This window comes from Dipodomys ordii, unplaced genomic scaffold (assembly GCF_000151885.1).
Source record: "Dipodomys ordii isolate 6190 unplaced genomic scaffold, Dord_2.0 Scaffold5, whole genome shotgun sequence".
NCBI lineage: Eukaryota > Metazoa > Chordata > Mammalia > Rodentia > Heteromyidae > Dipodomys > Dipodomys ordii.
The window spans coordinates 20,376,984-20,398,517 of record NW_012267221.1 but is presented as its reverse complement, the minus strand read 5'-3'; the positions used below and the strand labels follow the sequence as shown (position 1 = coordinate 20,398,517).

Below are 21,534 nucleotides of genomic sequence, written 5' to 3'. Positions count from 1 at the left end.
TAGGAATCTCAAGGTCTCTCCTGCCCGGGCTGGCTTTGAACCGCGATCCTCAGATCTCAGCCTCCTGAGTAGCTAGGATTACAGGCATGAGCCACCAGCGCCTGGCAAACTTACTCTTCTAATTTGATGACTCGGGCAAAAAAAAATGTGAAAACAATTAACACTTTAAAAAGATATAAGGAAGTGGAGCTGTGGCTCAAAGCAATCTTGAGCAAGAAAACTCTGAGCCAGCACCCAAGCCCTGAGTTCAAGCCCTACAATTGACAAAAAGAAAAAAAAAAAAAGGAATTAGGATTGTAGGTGACAAAACAAAAACATGTTACCACTAAACCAGACACTGGTGGCTCACATGTCTGTAATCTTACTCAGGAGGCTGAGATTTTAGGATCATAGTTTAAAGCCTGCATAGGCAGGAAAATGGGACTTTCACCTCCAAGTAATGACCAGATAACTGGAAGTAGAGCTGTGGTTCATGTGGTAGAGTTCTAGCCTTGAGCATAAAAGCTCCAGGACAGTACCTGAGTTCAAGTCCCATGACCGATACATAAAAGGTACCTATTAGATAAGGTTATTTACTAGAATCTAAAAAATACTGTGCTTGGTCTGGGAATATGGCTTAGTGATAGAGTGCTTGCCTAGCATGCATGAAGCCCTGGGTTCAATCCTAAGTACCATATAAACAAACAATACACAACTTGCAGTTGATAGGTAGCATTCTCCCTACCAAATAAAGGACATAAAAAATGTAACTTTTGAGTTTCAATATTTGCTAACCCATAAACCACAGGAAAAAAATATATGTATTTGTGCTGGTACAGGAGCTTGAACTCAGGACCTCATACCCTTGTTCATAAGCTCATGTTTTACCACTGAACCATGCCTCATTTCAGATTTTTGCTGGTTAATGGATTTTTCTGCCTGGGGGGCTCCAAACCTAGTTCAGCCTCCTGAGAAGCCAAGATTAAGGATAAGCCACCAACGCCTGGCCCAAAATGTTTTATCTCTATCTCTCCAATAACAAAAAGACACATTTCCTCTAAGTGTATAAATTAAAAACCAAATAAAACCTAGATCTGGGCCTGAGAAGGTGGCTCAGTGGTAGAGTGCCTGCCTTGCATTCTTGAGGCCCTGGGTTCCATTCCTCAGCACCACATAAGCAGAAAAAACTAGAAGTGGCGCTGTGGCTCAAGTGGAAGAGCACTAGCCTTGAACTGAAGAGCTGAGGGACAGTGCCCAGGCCCAGAGTTCAGGCCCCACAACTGACAAAAAACAAAACAAAAAACTTAGATGTTTTCCAAAACTCATTTTTACATGGCTTTACAACTCTTATTAGAGTTACAGTACAACTGAGAAGTATAAGACATACTGCAGTATTCCTAGTGCTGAGAAATTTGGAGAATAAAAAGCACATGGTAGTATTTTAATATATAGTAATGCATATGCTAGGGCAAAAAACACATAGCAAATTGAAGCATAATACTTAAAAATGTACTTTAATTTCCAAACCCAGAAATCACCAATAGTGAATAAAGTCTTAAGCTCAGTTTTGTTGGACTATTTGGTTTTCTTAACATACAAATATATTTTAGTTTTATTACTTTTAAGTAAAGGTTGAATACTATAATTAAAAGACAACCCCAATATATTTACTATAGTATACTTTATTTAATACAATGTTTAACTATAAAAATTAATACAGTTTTGGAGTTTAAATTTTGTAAAATGCAGTTTGCAGAAAACAGTTCAATAGTTGCTAATGACAAGAAGCAGCATTTTGAAACTAATTTACAATTGAAACAATTTTATTTCTAAGTTTCATTAAAAAAATATACATCACAGTGACTTTTTTAGCTAGGAAGTGTACTTAACTTCATTATGCTTTCCCTTCCACAGAGAGCAACCTGTTTCATATCCCATGTAAAAATCCCCAGTTCATCTATCCATTTCTCACAATACTAGAAACACAAAGGGGAAAAAAATATACAGCATGTACTTTTGCTAACAAGAGATTTGCTTTCAAAATAATAATTTAAAAAAGTACATACACAAATCAACCCTACCACACCCTCCACATTGATAAACATCACCATTTTCAACAGCTTTCTCCAACCTTGTTGGTGGAAGTCTTTCCTTTTAGATACACAAACTAGAATTTGCATTTGCCTAAATTTCTCCAAGCCAGCCTAAGGCCCACTGCACACACATAGGTGTACCAGGCAACACTGCATTTCTGGGGCTGGCTTTACTATTATTATTTTAAACAAGTATTTATAACAAAACACATCTTTCTACAATAAAAGTCAATTAACCTGCAATCAAAGGAGAGTTAAACTATAAATGTATGAACCCTAAGTGGAATAATTACAGTAAACATAGGCAAAGCAAGACACACACAAAAAACCCCCACTGTGTCCATAGCTCTTTAAAAGTCTTCCTATGAAGGTAAACCCATCCAGTTTCGACAGAAATTTACTATAAGATCAGTGTGATGAAAACTAGGACCACTGGGCAAAAAGTACAACAAACTAGTAAAACAAATGGTAATTTGCTCCAAATACTAACTAGACAATAAATTAGCATTATTAATACTATTACCCCAAATACCAGAAACCCTGTCTGTCTGTAGCATCAAGAAATCTTGTTTTAGTTTCACATCTTCAATGGTCACTCAGCAAAGCCAACATGTATAGCTTTACACTTTTGCAAACTTAAATCCTTTACAACATGAGAGCTTCAATTATGTAACTTAAGAACAACTATATAGTTCTATGAACCTACCAACTATAGTATTTTAAAGCAAAGCAGTAGCTTCTTACCATCCACTTCATTAATTTCTCTGTAGTGTGAATTTCTGTATCAGAGAGCTTACCCAGAAAAATAATCTTACTCAGAAAAACAATTCGCACAATCATGAAAATTCTACCTGCTAAAAAAAACCAAAAAAACTCAGTTACCGCCAATTAAGCATTAAAAATGTTTAAAAAATATTTTTTTAAAAGCCAGACTTAGGGCTGGGATTGTGGCTTAGTGTGCTTGCCTAGCATGCATAATGCCCTGGGTTTGACTCCTCAGTACCACATAAACAGAAAAAGTCAGAAGTGGCATTGTGGCTTACTTGGTAGAGTGCTAGCCTTAAGCAAAAGAAGCTCAGGGACAGTGACCAAGCCCTGAGTTCAAGCTCCAGGACTGGGGAAAAAAAAAAAAGCCAGATTTTTAAGTAAAAGTCAAAACTGGGGGCTGGCTGTTCATGCAGATAACTGAGAATCAAGGTCTGGAGTCAGCTTGGGCAAACAAATCTGAGAGACTTTAATCTCCAGCAAAAAGCCAGAACTGGAGGCCTTGCAAACAAATCTGAGAGACTTTAATCTCCAGCAAAAAGCCAGAACTGGAGGCCTTGCTCAAGTACCAGCTGTAAGTTAACAGGCTGAGCAAAGTACAAGGCTACAAGTTCAAAGCCTCTATACTGGTGCATGCAGGGACACACACACACACACACACACACACACACGAGATATTTGCAAGTGAACCATAAACTCAGATTTTACTCTAAGATCAATTTGATGGGAAAAATTACATAACTGGCTTTATAGACAACAATATATAAGAAAAACTAAAAATGGCACAATTACTAAAAATGTAAGGAAAGAAAAGGCCAGTGCCAGCCAGTAAAATGCAATAGTGGGTCTTGATATACAACTAAAGGTGCTTAACTTTAACTGTTCGTTTTTTTAAAATATATATACTCTAAAAATACAATCTAATCGATTGTCTTTCTCATCTCCTATTTCACCACCTCTGTTCTATAAAAACAGCTCCCAAGGCATAAAGGAAAACAGGCCTATAAATAATGCTTACCACACAAAAGAAACAGGCCTATGAAGTTACCATAAAGTTGCTTTCTTCTTAAACCAAACAATTTAAATTTTCCCATTGTGATTACTTTTTGAAAACTTCTAAGATTGGAAAGTCTTTGCCTACATAATGCTAACCATATAAACCTCTGAGATCAGCAACATCAAATTATTTTAACTTAGCATGGTCTTTAAAAATATGTAACGTATTAAAATCCTTTCTTAAGTTTTGCTGAGCCTCAAAGAGTTCACCACATCTTAAAATGCAATTTATTGAACTTATGACAAAAATTTAGGATACATTAACAGATGACACAGCGTGGACACTGAGACCTTAATATGGGTCTGTGGTCAGTCTCTTAAGTAATCACTGGTTTATAATAAAAAAAAATCAGAAAGAATCCATTGTGGATATCTGTTTTAATAAATTCCAAACAATCTTATAATCATTACACTATTCAGTAACAGATATAATGCCAAACTTATCATTACCGCATTAATCAACAATGGCAAGTATCATGTTAGGCATCACTTTATTCAGTACAAACAGCATTGGATAGCTACTAGATTTACCAAGAAAGCTACCTTGGTAACAGAGCTGACATTATATTGACAAATATTAAAGTACAAAACTGTAGAGGCTACAATTAACTGAAATTTCAAATTTCTTTTCAAATGAGGCAGGTTTTGTGTTTGATGATCAATGTTTTATTCAGAAGTTATTACAGAATAAAAGGCCGCACATCACAAAAATAGCAAAATACAACACACAAAATTCTGAGTGGACTTTGGATAGGTCTAGTATTTAATTCTGTAAGCTATCAAATTTTGTAACTTTCTATTCTACTTTAAATGGCAGTGTTATACATGCCAGGTTAAAATAATGTTAACAGTAAATGGTATAAACCACCTGAACAAAGAAATCAGTCATAAACATGCTACAGCTTATTATGTTACCTATATAGAAAAGATGCATTTTCCTGCCTTTTGAAATGTACACTATGAGAGAAGTTAGCTCAAGTTTAAACAAAAATCATGCAGAGTCAACACTCAATGGTATTTATGGTGGCCAAGAAATATCTTAGATGTCAATATTAACAATTTCTAGAACTTTCTAGCTTAAGGATAAGTAGTATAATTTAATGAAAAAATGTTTTTTACATTTTAGAAAAGGGAATAATAAAATAATATCCTCAAAAAGCAAAAATTTCTACTCTTTAGACCAAAAGCAACATAGCACTGAGAATTAGTCTGAGCTTTCAATGTATGGTTCCTATTGAATGCTGTATAACAGCAACTCAAGCTCAATTAGTTCATAAACGGGGCGGGGAGGGGGCCGTGGGGAACCTACTCATCTATTATTATAGACAACTAGTTAACAAGAACTAGATTGAAAAAGTAATAGAAAATAAGCTATGTCTAGAACTATAAAGAAAAAGGCACAAAACACAAGATCAGTATCTACCTTAAAGAGTAAAATCAAGTGATGACTTAAGACTACAAATTGGGATCCTGCTTCTGTGTAATTAAAAGGAATTGCTGCAAGCCTCTAGTATAAATGCAACCAGAAAATCTATACATAATGTCTTCTAGTGACTTCTCAAGTTAATCCTAAGAAACAAGCCTTTTTAACAATGAGCTATAACCACCACTTATGCTTGTTTCCAAAGGGCTGATTAAGCAAATCAAGATGTTATTGGCTGAGTGCTGTAACAGAAAAATGCATACATAAAAGTTTAACATAGCACACAGTATAACACCAAGTGTTTTTCTCATTTCAAGTTTATTAAAACTTTAGCAGTACAAATTATCCAGGTTGCAGATTATCAAAAGATCAACTCAATGAAGTCCACATTAAAAAAAAAAAGACAAACAGAAAACAACTCAAACAATGAAAACAACATAAAAGATATTCATCAAGTCTCTAAAACTTAAAATTTGAGACATTAAATTTATACAACTCACTCATCCACTTTTGTCTTCATCTGTTCCAGGACTTGATTCATGATCAAATTTTTTATTTTTATCATGTACATGGTCATTTTCTTGACCCTTTGATTTTTGGTTTTCTTTTTCCATTGAGGATCTTGTCTTTTCATCCTCCTTATTTTTCAATGTGGAGGACTTTAATTCATTGTCCTGACTGCTTTGTTTTATTTTTGATAACGGACTTTGATCTCTATCAGCCTTTTTTTCCCTGTTATTATTTGAACTACTGTGATCACGATTTTTAGAGTACATTCTTTTCTCACTCTCAGAATTTTCTTTCCTGTGTGAACTCCTACTTTCTTGGTTTCTGTATTTTTCTTTGTTTCTGCTTTGACTTTCTTCTCTCTCTGAGCTCCGTGAATCTCTTCTCCTCCTTCTCCTATCTTTACTTCTTGATCTTCCTGATGATGTTCTTCTTTCTCGGCTTCGTGACCTTCCTCTTCTTCTGTACTCCTGTTCTCTGTATCTATGGTACTCCTTGCTTCTACTGCGATCTCTTTCATGGCTTCTAGATCGCACTCTTCTGTTCCTGTCTCTACTTCTGCTTCGTTCTCTTGTTCTACTATTGTAACTGTGTTTGCTTTTAGTTGCATCTCGTTCTCTACTTCTGGACTGTGCATGTCTATCCTTCTCTTTGCTTTTACTATGATCATGCTCATTACTTTTTGATTCTAACTGTTTAGATTTCTCTTTACTTCTACTTCTTTCCTGATCTTTGCCCTTAGAATCAGACTGCTTTTCTTTTTCTTTAACATTCCCATTATCCCTTTCTTCACTCCTTGACCTCAACCTCTTTTCTTCATGTCTGTTATGTTTCGAATCTCTTTCCTTACTTTTTGATTTCTCTTTGCTCTTACTTCTACTTTTAGATTTGGCTCTTTTCTTCACTTTGTTTTTATATTTATCATCTTTTTCTAAATTTCTTCTAATGTCTCTCTCTTTGCTGTTAGATTTATGCTCTTTAACTTTCTTTTCTTTTTCTGTTTTTCTGTCTGGACTCTCAGACACATGCCTGTGATCAGTTATTTTTCTTTCTTTCACTCTAACTGGGCTCCTTTGATTTTCTTTTACTTCATTTAACTCACTCCTAAAAAAAAAAAAGAAAAGAAAAGAAAGAAAAAAATTGAAATGTTATAGGAAAAGAATGGGTAGCTATTAGCTAAAAGATACTGTATTAAGGTCTACAGAAATAATTTAAAAGCAAGATAATTGTATGATAGCTTAAAAAATACTTATCACTACATTTTAAATAGTAATTAACTCTTACTTATCGCCTTTGATCCATCTTTCACCACTTGACACTCTCATTCTTTGAGCTCTCTGCATCTCTTGCCTCCAATGTGGAGGAGTTTCACTACGTCGGAAACGATCCCTTGATCTTGATCTGGAAGGAGTTCGGTAACGCTTAAGAAATAAAAAAGGGACAAAATGAACATATAGAAACTTAAAGGCAATACAATAGCTAAAGCACAGATATTCCTAGGTTCAAATAAAATGCTGAATATTTCTGTACTCTCTAAAATTGCAGCTCAACATCAATCAATCAATCAATAAAATTCCTTAGCTTTCAGGTTAGAAATCAATAAGGTAGAACTACTTTTAAGTAGTCATATTGTAAATTCCTATTAAGAAACATTAATTGAAAAAAAAAAGAACATTAACTGTTTGCAATTGTTAAGACAGAACAAGGAATATCCCTATTGCAAACATTGATTTTTTTTTTTTTTTGGGGTCCGGTCATGGGCCTGAACTCTGGGCCTGGGCGCTGTCCCTCAGCTCTTCAGCTCAAGGCTAGCACTCTACCACTTGAGCCACAGCGCCACTTCCAGCTTTTTTCTTTTTGCTTATGTGGCGCTGAGGAATCGAACCCAGGGCCTCATGTATTCAAGGCAAGCACTCTACCACTGAGCCACCTTCCCAGCCCCCAAACATTATTTTTTTTAAAGGGAGAGTTTCAGGGAGTGTAATATAGAGGATAAGCTAGATTGGAATGCAATATAAACATGTGTAGAGATGTAATGATGAACCCTCTCCCACTAAATAAAAATAACCCAGGGGGAGGCTGGGAAGGGATGGAAAGGGAAAACAAAGTAGGAGGCTACATTGCTTGATAAGAAATGTACTCATTAGGGGCTGGGAAGGTAGCTCAGTGGTAGAACGCTTGCCTTGCATGCCTGAAGCCCTGGGTTCGATTCCTCAGCACCATATAAGCAAAAAGAAAAAAGCCAGAAGTGGCGCTGTGGCTCAAGTAGTAGAGTGCTAGCCTTGAGCTGAAGAGCTGAGGGACAGCGCCCAGGCCCAGAGTTCAGGCCCCACGACCAGACCCCCCCAAAAAAGAAATTTTTTTATTATCTTGTTTTCTTTTATTTTTATTAAATGTTTTATTATCTTGCCCATCTAATTGTAACCCCTCTGTACAGTATTTTCACAATTAAATAAATAAAAGAAATAAAATAACCCAATTTAAAAAATAAATATTGCCGGGCCCTGGTGGCTCATGCCTGTAATCCTAGCTACTCAGGGGGCTGAGATCTGAGGATCACAGTTCAAAGCCAGTCTGGGCAAGAAAGTCTATGAGACTCTTATCTCTAATTAACCACCAGAAAACAGTAAGTGGTGCCGTGGCTCAAGTGGTAGAGTGCTCGCCTTGAGTCTAAGAGCTGAGGAACAGCACCAGGGAAAAGTTCAAGCCCCACAACCGACAAAAACAAATAAATTAAAAAATTAACGACAGCAGCTTTAGTCATTCGTATCTTCCCATAGAAGAATGCTATCCAAGGTGACAAGCATACTTGATTTACTAATTCTTACAAGTTGCCAAGTTCTAACTTGAGTGCTATATACTTTATATTTCAAAGCAAAACATTAAGAGAGTAGCAGAGGAAATGCAGATGGTCATTTATTCAACTAATATGTATGCAGCCTATAGGATGGCCAACCATTCGTCCAAGTACTAAGGAAACATTAGTGAGCTAAGATATATATTATTTTGTTCTCTTGGAACTTGTATTCCATGAAGCTACAAAAATATATGGATAGATGGGGCTGGGAAGGTGGCTCAGTGGTAGAGCGCTTGCCTTGCATGCCAGAGGCCCTGGGTTTGATTCCTCAGCACCACATAAGAAAAAAGCCGGAAGTGGCGCTGTGGCTCAAGTGGTAGAGCGCTAGCCTTGAGCTGAAGAGCTGAAGTACAGAGCCCAGGCCCAGAGTTCAGGCCCCACGACCAGACCAAAAAAAAAAACAAATATATATATATGGATAGATATGTAGTCAAAGATATTGAACATTATATGACAAGTATAACAGAATCAGAAAAAAGAATAAGAAATAGATCTAAGCCGGGCGCTGGTGGCTCACGCCTGTAATCCTAGCTACTCAGGAGGCTGAGATCTGAGGATCGCGGTTCAAAGCCAGCCCGGGCAGGAGAGACCGTGAGACTCCTATCTCCAGTAAACCACCAGAAAACCGGAAGTGGCGCTGTAGCTCAAGTGGTAGAGGGCTCGCCTTGAGCTGAAGAGCTGAGGGAAATAGATCTAATATGGGAGTGTAACAGAATCAAAAAATGTATATAAAAAGAGCTCTAACATTGGGACTGGGACTAGATAAAACAGTAAAAGGTGAAAATTGGATGTTTATAATAAATTACCTGGGGAAAGGAACAGAAAGTGGGTAAGGATAGATGAGTCATATAAGCACAAAAAAATACTATGTTGAAGGTTCTGAGACAGAAGATTAGAAGACAGGTCAAATATGGATAAAGATTAAAAATTTCAAGAGCAAACAGGATTTGATAATACTAGTGAGAGCCTGAGCGCTGTCCCTCAGCTCTTCAGCTCAAGGTGAGCACTCTACCACTTACGCCACAGCACCACTTCCGGTTTTCTGGTGGTTTACTGGAGATAAGTTTCACAGACTTTCCTGCCCGGGCTGGCTTTGAACCCCAATCCTCAGATCTCAGCCTCCTGAATAGCTGGGATTACAGGCAGGCATGAGCCACCAGCGCCAGTTCAATCCTACTTTTTAACTATTTCTTTTTATGTTGTTTATTTTGGGATTAAGGCTGGCATCCTACCACTTGAGCCATACTTCCACTCTGGCCTTTTGGAAGGTTAACTGGGAGATAGGAGTGTTGTGAACTTTTCTGCTTGGGCTGGCTTCAAGTATCAATCCTCATATCTCAGCTTCCTGAGTAGCTAGGATTACAACTATCAGCCACCAGTGTCTGGGTCCCAATCCCATTATAGGACATTTACTCATAATCTATTTATAGCTTATAGATTTCCAGTTTAGAAGCATAAGACAGAAATATTTACGATTAAAAACTATACATATATTCACCTTCAGTCACCCTGAATTAATTCATTAGGATGAATATGGTAAAAATACTTTATAAGCACCTATGAAAACAGAACTATGAAACATGTTGAAATTGTTTTAAGAAATGCGGGAAGATGAGATAAATGGACATATTATACACATACACCTTGGTACAACTAATATAGGCTAATTAAAAAACTGTTAAGGGATGGATATACAGCATGAAGTCCTGAATTCAAGCCCTGTACTACTGAAAAGGACGGGGGTGTATTATTCAATATCCACATATCCCTTAAAACTAGTAACTTGAATGGTAAAGTATTAACATAAAATAATATTTTAAAAACACTAGAAAGGTTTTCTTACAACACTTGAGATAAAAGCCAGGGCATTGTGTATATTGAGACAAGCACTATACCATCTAGTTGTAAGCCCAGATCTCTAATCAATCTTTCTTTTCTTTCTTAATTTCCTTGTTTCTTTTCTCTCTTTCATTCAGGAGCATACATTAGGTGTACAAGGTTGTTTCATTGTGAGATTTCCAAACATGTGTACAATGTATCCTGATCAACCACACCCCTATATCACTCACCTTTATCCCATTCTCCCTTCTTAAAACTATTTCAACAGATTTCATTGTTCTATTTACAAATACATGCAAATAGAAGGCCTCTAAAAATCTTTAAGGAAGATAAAGTACAGTATTATTAACATTTCTAGCCAAAAAATAAAATAAAATCACCTACCCTTGGTCCTCTTCCTTTAATTTTCCTGCCAGACCTAGTAACTAAGAGTCGTCTCTGGTATGAAGGAGGCTGAGAATTAGGAAGATTACTAGAAGTAAACAAAGGGAAAGTTAAAACACATTACCTTTATAAAAATGAATCTGAATGATATTGCTTTATTGAATAAAGTTAATAAATTTAAATTCTACACATTATCTATGGTTCTTAGCTTAAAATGCTATCAAGTCCTACTAAACATTTGGCAATATATAGAAACATTTTTTCAAATGTCAATTGCCAAGAGTAGTGGTAACCCAATGCTTAGAAGGCAGAAATGCTAGTCTATTAAGTATATACAACTAAACAGCTCCAAAATGCCAGTCTTTCTCTCTTCAGAAACACTGTTAAGCTGGGCACTAGTGGCTCATGCCTATAATCCTAGCTACTCAGAAGGCTGAAATCTGAGATTGCAGTTCAAAGCCAGCCCAGGCAGAAAAGTCCCCATGAAACTTTTAACTCCAATTAACCACTCAAAAACCAGAAGTGGAGCTCGGGCTTAAAGTGATAGAATGCTAGCCTTGAACAAAAAAGAGCTCAGTCGCAGTGCCCAGGCCCTGAATTCAAGCCCCATGACCACCCCCTCCCCCACCAACCCCCCCAAAAAACACAAAAAAGGAAACACTGTCACTGTTAAAACACATTACTTAAGATAAAGTTAATTTGGTAGTGCTAAAGACAATCAACACAGAAGGAACTTACAAAGAAAAAAATTTAAATTATCTCACACCAAAGTATTTTATTGATCAAGTCATTGTTAGGAGAAATATAGAGAAATGGAAATAATGTGAATTAAGCAGACACAAACTTGTCTGAACTAGCTGAATGTTAATACAATAGTTTATATCAAAAAGTGAAAACTGTCAGGTGCTGGTGGCTCACTCCTGTAACCCTAGCTACTCAGGAGGCTGAGATCTGAGGACTGCAGTTCAGAGCCAGCCCAGGAAAGAAAGACAGTGTGACTCTCATCTCCAATCCACCACCAGAAAGCAAGCAGACCTGTGGCTCATATAGTAGAGCACTAGCCTTGAGAAAAAAAAAAAATTAAGCAAGTGTACAAAGTCCTGAGTTCAAGATTTAGTATTAGCATGCCCATATATTAAGCTCAATAACAACATTCATGTATGTGATATTTGAAAGTCTCATCAAAGTCAACTTAATAATTTCATTTCTCTTTAATTGTTTTCCTTAGAAAGATCGGTTTCTGGAAATGGCACTGTGGCTCAAGTGATAAAGTGCTAGCCTTGAGCTGAAGAGCTGAGGGACAGCACCCAGGTCCAGAGTTCAAGCCCCACAAATGACCAAAAAACCCACAAAAAAACGAAAGATCCATTTCTATCTAATCCAAACCTTCAAAATTATCCCATTTCAAATAACAAAAATCATTATTTTTGTGTTTTTGTTGTAGTGTAAATGCAAAAGAGGGTCACTCAGAACACTTGTATGTGATACTAATGTATTTCTGGTCATAAGTAAGAGAATTTATTTTTCACTTTTGGACATAATCTTTATTTTGACTCATAAAGAACCTATAGAATTAGTGATATTTTATGTACAAAAATGTTCAAAGTACTTGAGCTTAACTGTTTTCACTATCACTATCTGTAAATCAGAAAATAAGACATTTCCCATTACACAAATTTAAAATATAAGGTTCTTTCTTGCTTAAAAGTTTAATATACACAAATAATATAGAAAAAGCCCAAGCACTGGTAGCTCATGCCTATAATCTACTGTAATCTACTCAGAACTTGAGATATGAGTATTACATTGTGAGGCCAGCCTGAGCAGACGTAAAGACTGTATCTCCAATTTACTATCAACAAGCTAAAAGTAGAGGTGTGGCTCAAATAGCAGAGTGACAACCTTCAGTAGTGCTCAGGCCCTGAGTTCAAGCCTCAGGACTGGCAAAAATATAAATTCTACAAGTGCAAAACATTATATATTATAAACATTGTAAATTAATAATTAGATAGTATGAAGCCAAATAAAACAAGATAGTCTTTTAGTATATTATGCCAATACTGGGATTTGAACTTAGGACCTTATATACTTCCTTAGCTTTTATACTGAAGGTTGTCACTCTACTATGGGATAATTTTGAAGCTTCTTTTGCTCAACTCTAGCACTCTACCACTTGAGCCACAGCACCACTTCTGATGTTTTCCATTTAGGTGGTACTGAGGAATCGAACCCAGGGCTTTATGCATACTAGGCAAGCACTCTATCACTGAGACACCTTCCCAGCCCTAGAATTTATTTTAAAAAGTAACACTTCGTTACTACTTGCTTGTAATATATAAAGTTTACTTGTCTTTCTAGTTTGGGACAAGGCCACTAAATAAGTCAGTCTTTTCTAAAATAATGAAATGTTTAAAAAAGAAGAGTCACATGACAAGTATACAGGACACTATAAAACATATTCATTCACATACCACTCTCTCTCTCTTTCTCTCTCTCTGTTTTTCCTTTCTTTGTCATCAGCTTTTGGAGGGCTTTTTCTCATTAGGAATCTATTTTCTGGTATAGGAGGGATTTCTTCTGGACGGACAGTAGACTGGGGTTGTGCTTCAGGATTTTCAGCCTCACTTTCACTAGAAGCGCTAACAGAAATGCATAAAATACGTTACATTTAATTATGATGGAGCTATCTAAAATATGCAGTTGTATTTTTCTTTATAACATAAACACACACACACACACCAACTTATCCCTCACAAAAATGGGTTCACATTAGGAAAAAAAAAAGTCTCAATTTCTCACAAACCAAATAACTAAAAAACAAATGCCCCAAATCATCAGTCTAAAATATTTTTCTAGCTGGGCACCAGTGGCTCACATGTAATTCTGGCTACCTAAGAGTCTGAGATGTGAGAATAGGAGTTCAAAGCAAGCCCCAGGAGAAAAGTCCATGTAAGACTCTCAGCTCCAATTAACCACTCAAAAACGAAGTGAAAGCCAGGCACCTGTGGCTCACGCCTGTAATCCTAGCTACTCAGGAGACTGAGATCTGAGGATCGTGGTTCAAAGCCAGCCTGGGCAGGAACATCCCTGAGACTCTTATCTCCAATAAAACCACTAGAAAACAGGAAGTGGCACTGTGGCTCAAGCAGTAGAGCACTCGCCTTGCACGGAAGAGCACAGGGACAGCGCCCAGGCCCAGAGTTCAAGCCCCATGACCAACAAAACAAACAACAAGTACAGCTATGGCTCAAAATGGTAGAGATCGAGTCTTGAGCAAAAGAGCTCAGAGACAGTGCCCAGGCATTGAGTTCAAGCCTCACAAAAGACCAAAAACCAAAACAAAACTTTAAGCCAAGTGCCAGTCAGTCATACCTATAATAATCCTAGCTTCTCCAGGCTGAGATCCAAGGACCTAAGTTCAAAGCCAGTTTATAAGACTCTTATCTCCAAAAAAGTCAGAATGGAGCTGTGATTCAAGTGGTACAGCACTACTCTTGAGCTTCAAGAAGCTCAGTAACAGTGCCTAGGCCCCAAATTCAAGCCCTAGAACCAGCATAAAAATATGGGTTGGGATGTAGCTCAGTGGCAAAGTGCTTGCCTAGCAAGTGCAACGTTCTGGGTTTGATCCCCAGTACCAAAAAAGAAAAGACAAAAAAAAATACAGTTAAAAAAAACTTTTAGCCAGGTACTGGTGGCTCATACCGGCAATCCCTAGCTACTCAGGAGGCTGAGATCTGAGCACCGCAGTTCAAAGCCATCCTGGGCAGGAAAAGTCCATAAGACTCTTATCTCGATTAAACAACCAGAAAACAGGAAGTGGTGCCATGGCTTAAGTGGTAAAGCACAGCCTTGAGCTGAAGAGCTGAGGGACAGTGCCTAGGCCCAGAGTTCAAGCCCACTACCACCACCAACAACCAAAAAAACTCTTCTAAAATATAAATCTATGAATTCTTTTTTTTTTTTTTGGGGGGGGGGGTCCGGTCATGGGACCTGAACTCTGGGCCTGGGCGCTGTCCCTCAGCTCTTTCAACTCAGGGCTAGCGCTCTACCACTTGAGCCACAGCACCACTGCCGGCTTTTTACTTTTTGCTTATGTGGTGCTGAAGAATCGAACCCAGGGCCTCAGGTATGCAAGGCAAGCGTTCTACCACTGAGCCACCTTCCCAGCCCTAAATCTATGAATTCTTGTGGGTACTATACTGATAAATTTCAAACACAGGTAAAGAAAGTAGTTGCTTTTGAGGTAACAAGGCAAATAAAAGGTAAGTTTTATCTCAACAAAATGAAAAACTAAATACAGTCATTATCTGCTTTCTAACGTTACATGATTATATAAGAGCACAGGAAATAAAGGATAAAAAAAGGGAAAAAACTGATATAGAGAGGCTGGGAAGGTGGCTCAGTGGTAGAGTGCTTGCCTTGCATGCCAGAGGTCCTGGATTCGATTCCTCAGCACCACATAAGCAAAAAGAAAAAAGCCGGGAGTGGCGCTGTGGTTCAAGTGGTAGAGTGCTAGCCTTGAGCTGAAGAGCTGAGGGACAGTGCCCAGGCCCAGAGTTCAGGCCCCATAACCAGACCCAAAAATAAATAAATAAATAAATAAATAAACAAACAAACAAACAAACATAAGTCAGGCACCAACGGCTCATGCCTATAATCCTAGCTACTCAGGATGCTGAGAACTGAGGATCATAGTTTTGAGGCCAGCCAGGGCTAGAAGTGGTGTTTTGGCTCAAGTGGTAGAGCCCTAGCTTTGAGCACAGAGAGCATCAGGAACAGAGCCGAGGCCCCAAGTTCAAGCCCCGGGACAGGAAAAAATAAATAAATAACCTTTTAAACATGGCACGGTGGCATGCACCTGTAATTTCAGATACTTGGGAGGCTAGAAGATCTTGATTTTGAGGATAGCCTGAGAAACTCAGTAAGATCCCTACCTCAGAAAACAAAAGTTAAAACCCTGGAAAACCAAAAACATTAATCACATTGAATGAAAACAAAATTAACTGAGGTACATAGAAGTAGTAAAAAGATAGACTAGGAATTGGGAGGAGGTTAACAGAGGGAAGGGAGAGGGGCAACAGGGTGAATGAGGCTGAATATGGTTGCCATAGTTTACATGGAAATAGAACAATGAAACCTGTTGAAATTATTTTAAAAAGGGAGGAGATGAGATAAGGAAGAGTGACAGAAGGGATGACGTTGATGGGAATACACTTTATTCATGCGTGAAACAAGTAATATATACTAATTTCTTTCTTAAAAAAGTAAAGACCTTTTCTTGCTTTTCTTTCGCTTCTTCTTTTCCTTCTTATGTTTTCGGGAATTTTTCCTATGTTTCTTCTTTCTTTTTTTTGATTTCTCTTCAGACGCACTTTCAGAATCAGAAGAATCAGAAGAGGACTGAGAATCACTTGAGCTATCTGAATCACTAGATGAGGAGGAGGAAGATGATGATTTATGCCTTTTCTTTTCTTCTTTCTTAACTTTAAAAAAAATAAGATTTTGGTGAACAAATCTTTAGGAATGTTATAAAGGAAATGTAATTATCTGTAGATCCTTACTAAGTCCAGTATCACCCATTCCTCCAGCTATCTGAACTGAGAGGAATGAAGTAGAAAAGGAGTCAAGACTTACAATTAAAACCCAGTTTTCCAGATGGGTCCAAATTGTATACATTTAGCCAAAGAATTTTTGGTGTTAAGTCTAAAATGCTAAACCATGGGCTGGGAATATGGCTTAATGGTAGAGTGTTTACCTAGCATGCATGAAACCCTAGATTTGATTCCTTAGTACAATATAAGCAGAAGTGGCACTGTGGCTTAAGTGGTAGAGAGCTAGCCTAGAGCAAAAGAAGCTCAGGGATAGTGCCCAGGCACTGAGTTCAAGCCTCAGGACTGGCAATAAATAAATAAATAAATAATAAATAAATAAATGTTAAACCAAGTTGTCAGTGTGGGGCTTGAAGTCGAGACCAGGGCATTGTCCCTTGCTTTTTTGCTTAAGACTAGTACTCTACCATGTGAGCTAGAGCTCCACTTCCAGTTTTCTGGTGGTTCAATGGAGTTTCACAGACTTTCCTGACTGGGTTGATTTTAATTTCTTAACCACAATCCTCAGATCCCAGCTTCCAAAGTAGCTAGGATTACAGGTGTGAGCCAGTGCCCGACAAGTTAATTATTTTAGAATTTACTTTATTGTTATTATAGAAGGGTTACATTTACATGAGTCAGATAATAAGTAGATTTCCTTTCGTAAAGTATCATCTGTTCTTGCATTCTCTCCCTCCCATCTCTACCCATGAGCTAGCTATACAGTTCACTTTCATCTATGTCCAGTGCATTCCACTGCTGCACTTCTTCATACTTTTCCCTCAGATTCTGTGCCTTCCCTTCACCCCCTTCCCCAGATATGCAGTGAATACACCATAATCACCAGAAAAAGAAAAAAAAAATTTAAGTCTTTCAACAAGTTAAAGAAAAAAATTAAACAATGAAGTTTTAATGAAGCACAGAGTAAATTTAAGACTCTCAGATTCTAATTTTGTAATTTTCTACTTTACCTCTTGTTATCAAGATTTGAAGTAGAACTAGTATAGGAAATAACAATTTTTTTGGGGGGGAGGGGAGGGTTGGTCGTGGGGCTTGAACTCTGGGCTTGGGCACTGTCCCTGTGCTTTTCAGCTCAAGGCGAGCACTCTACTGCTTGAGCCACAGCGCCACTTATGGTTTTCTAGTGGTTTATTGGAGATAAGAGTCTCACCGACTTTCCTGTCCGGGCTGGCTTTGAACATGATCCTCAGGCGCCCGGCTTTGTATAACAATTTTTTTCATGAACATTTTTGAAAGGTAATAAACATGATTTCATTAGAACAAATATATATATCTAAGAAATATAGCTTTCTGGGAATAATGGCTCATGTTTGAACACCTGATATTCAGGAAAACAGATCAGAAGAACTGTGGATAAAAGCTGGCTCTGAGCTAAAAAAAAAAAAAAAAAGAATTAGACCCACCAGGTACTGGTGGCTCACGCTTGTAATCCTAGCTACTCAGAAGGCTGAGATCTGAGGTTCATGGTTCAAAGCCAGCCCAGGCATGAAAGTCTGTGAGATTCTTATCTCCAATTAACCACCAAAAGGCCAGAAGTAGAGCTATGGTTCAAATGGAAGAATGCCAGCCTTGAGTGAAAAGTTAAAAGGATGGGACCCAAGCCCTAAATCCAAGCCCCGGTACCAACAGAGGCATGCATGCATGTACATGTGACACATACATACAATTGAGACCAGATCTTAGCTGCAAAATAACAAAAGCAAAAAAGGGCTGGATCAAGCCCAATGTTCAAACCTTATTGGCCAAAAAGGAAAAAAAGGGAAAGCTTAACTTGGTATTCAGACTTTTAATGGAAGAAATTTTGCTGATGGTAACTATATTTTGGGGTCTTCCAGTAAAAGCCACTTTATTTTCAGCTAAGAAATTTCGGGGGGGGGGCTGGGAAGGCGGCTCAGTGGTAAAGCGCTTGCCTTGCATGCCTGAGGCCCTGGGTTCGATTCCTCAGAACCACATAAGCAAAAAGAAAAAAGCCGGAAGTGGTGCTATGGCTCAAGTGGCAGAACACTAGCCTTGAGCTGAAGAGCTGAGCGACAGCGCCCAGGCCCAGAGTTCAGGCCCCATGACTGGACCCCCCCAAAAAAAAGAAAGAAAAAAAGAAATTGGGGGGGCAAGGAGGTTGAGCTCAGGGCCTGGGCACTGTCCTTGAGGTTTTTTTGCTGAGAGTTAGCACTCTACCACTTGGGCCACAGCTCCATTTCCACCATTTTTCTTTTATGATTAACTAAGTGGGGATGGACTTTCCTGCCAGGTCTGGTTTTGAACTACTATCGTCAGATCTCAGTCTCAGGATTACAAGCTTGAGACATGAGCACCTGGCTCGAAGTAATTTTAAGAGTCCAAAAATGCAAATGTTTTAAAAAAATCAGTCAACTAACACAAGTGAAGCTCAGCAGGAAGGAGTTGGAGGAAAACTAATGAAATGGGTAGAATTTGACCTCTTTATAGTCATTCTAATTCAAACTAAGGTGGATATGAAGAGATTTATCCAAGCCAAAGATGGGACAACATAGTAATTACAATAAGCTGGAATATAAAAAATATAGTTGATTCCATCACTATATGACAATAAGATTATCAGTAAATGAAATATAAACTACTTGTATTGCCTTTCCTATGTGAACTATATTACTCACTACTCAAGTAGATAAAATTCCTTTTTATTCTAGCAAAAAGTGAAAAAGAAATTACAGTTCAATTATCCTCTTGCAACTCCTAATTGAGACACTGAACATCGATGGCTACTGAAAAGCACAAAGGAGACATCCTATCTTACGATTCCTATTCCCATCAGAAAAAATTTTCTATAACTCTGCATCTTTCACCTGATTTATGTAGCTGTAACCCCTCTGTACATCACCTTTTTAAAAAGAAAATAGAAAAAAGTATTTTAAAAACACTGCATCTGTCGATATTTTTTTTGGTTGGTCATGGGGCTTGAACTGTGGGCCTGGGCACTGTCCCTACACTCTTCAGCTCAAGGCGAGTGCTCTACCTCTCGAGCCACAGCACCACTTCCAGTTTTCTAGTGGTTTATTGGAGATAAGAGTCTCACAGACTTTCCTGCCTGGGCTGGCTTTGAACTGTAATCCTCAGATCTCAACCTCCCGAGTCACTAGGATTACAGGCGTGAGCCACCAGCACCCAGCCGCATCTGTTGATTTTTATGTCTGCTTACTAAATCATATGAAATAGAAGCACAGAAACAAAACATATTAAGAGCCAATATGTAAAATATTTTGTGAAATTATGACAAATGATACCTAGATTTGTCAACAAACAAATTTCAAGGAGACATTGAGAGAAATCTATTAAAAAACAAACAAACATAAAGTCTTGCTGTGTTGCCCTGATTGACCTCAAACTCCTGGGCTCAAACTCCTGGGCTCCTGCCACACTCTCTTAAGTAGTCAGGACTACAGTTGTATGATTACAATACCTCGATGAAACAAACAAACAAACAAACCAACTTACAAGATCAATCTTAATGTTTGAACCTTATTTTTACCCAGATTAAAACAACCACTAACAATCCAATTAGAAAATCTAAACACTGTGGGCTGGGAAGGTTGCTCAGTGGTAGAGTGCTTGCCTTGAGCTGAATTGCTGAGGGACAGCGCCCAGGCCCAGAGTTCAGGCCCCACGACTGGACTCCCCCCTCCCCCCAAAAAAATCTAAACACTGTCAGTATTTTTGTTGTTGTTGTTTGTAGGACTTGAACTGAGGATTTGGGTATTGTCCCTGAGCTTTTTTGTTCTCAAGGCTAGTGTTCTACCACTTGAGCCACAGTAAGAGTCTCATGGTGACTTTTCTGCCCAGGCTGGCTTTGAACTTCAGTCATCAGATCTCAGCCTCCTGAATAGCTATGATTACATGTGTGAGCCTGGCACCTGGTTAGGATTTTTTATATCTAAAAATATGTAAGACTATAGGTATTGGTTATCACAGAAAAAAAAATGAAATACTCGCTGATAAAATGCTGTCTGGAATTTGGTTTAAAATAAAAGAAAAAGAACTCATACATGCCCAGGAGTTTGAGTCTAGTCCTGACAATATAGAGAGAACCCACTAAAATAACAACAAACAAACAAAAAAAAGGGAAGCTGAGCTCCAATGGCTCACACTTGTAATCCTAGTTACTCAGGAAGCTGAGATGTGAGGATCATGGCCCAAAGCCAGCCCAGGAAGGAAATGCTGCGAGACCCTAATAAACTACTCAGAAAAAGCTGGAAGTGGTCCTCTGGCTCAAGTGGCCTTGAACACAAAGAGGCTCAGGGATAGCGCCCATGCCCTGGGGGGGGGGGGCAGAGAGGACAAGGAGAAAAGACAGAGAGGACAAGGAGAAAAGAAAATGAAAAAAAGGAAAAGGAAAGGGAGTAACTAGAAAGGAACAAAACAAGATTGGCTGTGAATATATCATTGAACTTGGGTAATGAACATAATATTTTCACTTGTATAAACATTAATATTTCCCATAATGATAATCAACAGGGATGAAGAAAAGACATCCCTGGATTGTTTCTGGACTACCTGCTTATAGGATCTTAAGAGGAGTAAGAGCTAGTTATGACTTTTCCATCAGTCTATCAGTCTAAGGAACATCCGATGATTTGACATTTGGCCAGTTATCTCTGAACACATAACTTACAGAAGCATACTAAATCCATCATAAATGAGAATTTGGATACATTTCCTGGGCACTTGCCCTATGACTTGTGTTGTATCTTCCTGTTAAGATTGCTTATCAATATTGATGAAATGCTGCTGCACTAAAGAGAAGAACAAGGTTTAAAAACTGAAAGATTGCAGATGTAATGGTTTCATTGAACTAAGGTAGTTTTTCCTTATCCACTCATGTTCCTCTGGACCCTAAAGATACGAAGTGTCAAGTGCGTGGGACTTATATGTAACAGCTATGCTGTTTCCTGTACCATAGCATCTCATAAAGTTAAGTCAACTCAGGGCTGGAGAAATCCCATTTTGTCTCATGAATCAAACTGTAAATAGGAATCCAAAACCCTTGCT

At 38.1% G+C, this 21,534-nt stretch overlaps 1 protein-coding gene across 3 annotated transcripts in view; it reads right to left on the bottom strand.

Annotated features, from left to right (window-relative positions):
• Positions 1–1,702: 1,702 nt before the first annotated feature.
• Ppig (peptidylprolyl isomerase G (cyclophilin G)) overlaps positions 1,703–21,534 on the bottom strand; it is a 48,030-nt gene continuing 28,198 nt past the window's right edge. For 2 of the 3 annotated variants that reach the window (XM_013029682.1, XM_013029690.1), the window contains exons 10-14: positions 16,176–16,386; positions 13,375–13,542; positions 10,904–10,991; positions 7,108–7,244; positions 5,616–6,927 (exon numbers count right to left, since the gene is read on the bottom strand). In XM_013029682.1, the coding sequence (XP_012885136.1) occupies positions 5,817–6,927; positions 7,108–7,244; positions 10,904–10,991; positions 13,375–13,542; positions 16,176–16,386 (1,715 nt within the window). In that variant the 3' untranslated portion in view covers positions 5,616–5,816. Of the gene's footprint in view, positions 1,956–5,615; positions 6,928–7,107; positions 7,245–10,903; positions 10,992–13,374; positions 13,543–16,175; positions 16,387–21,534 lie in introns of those variants that run through there. The other variant, XM_013029699.1, reaches the window with a different exon arrangement.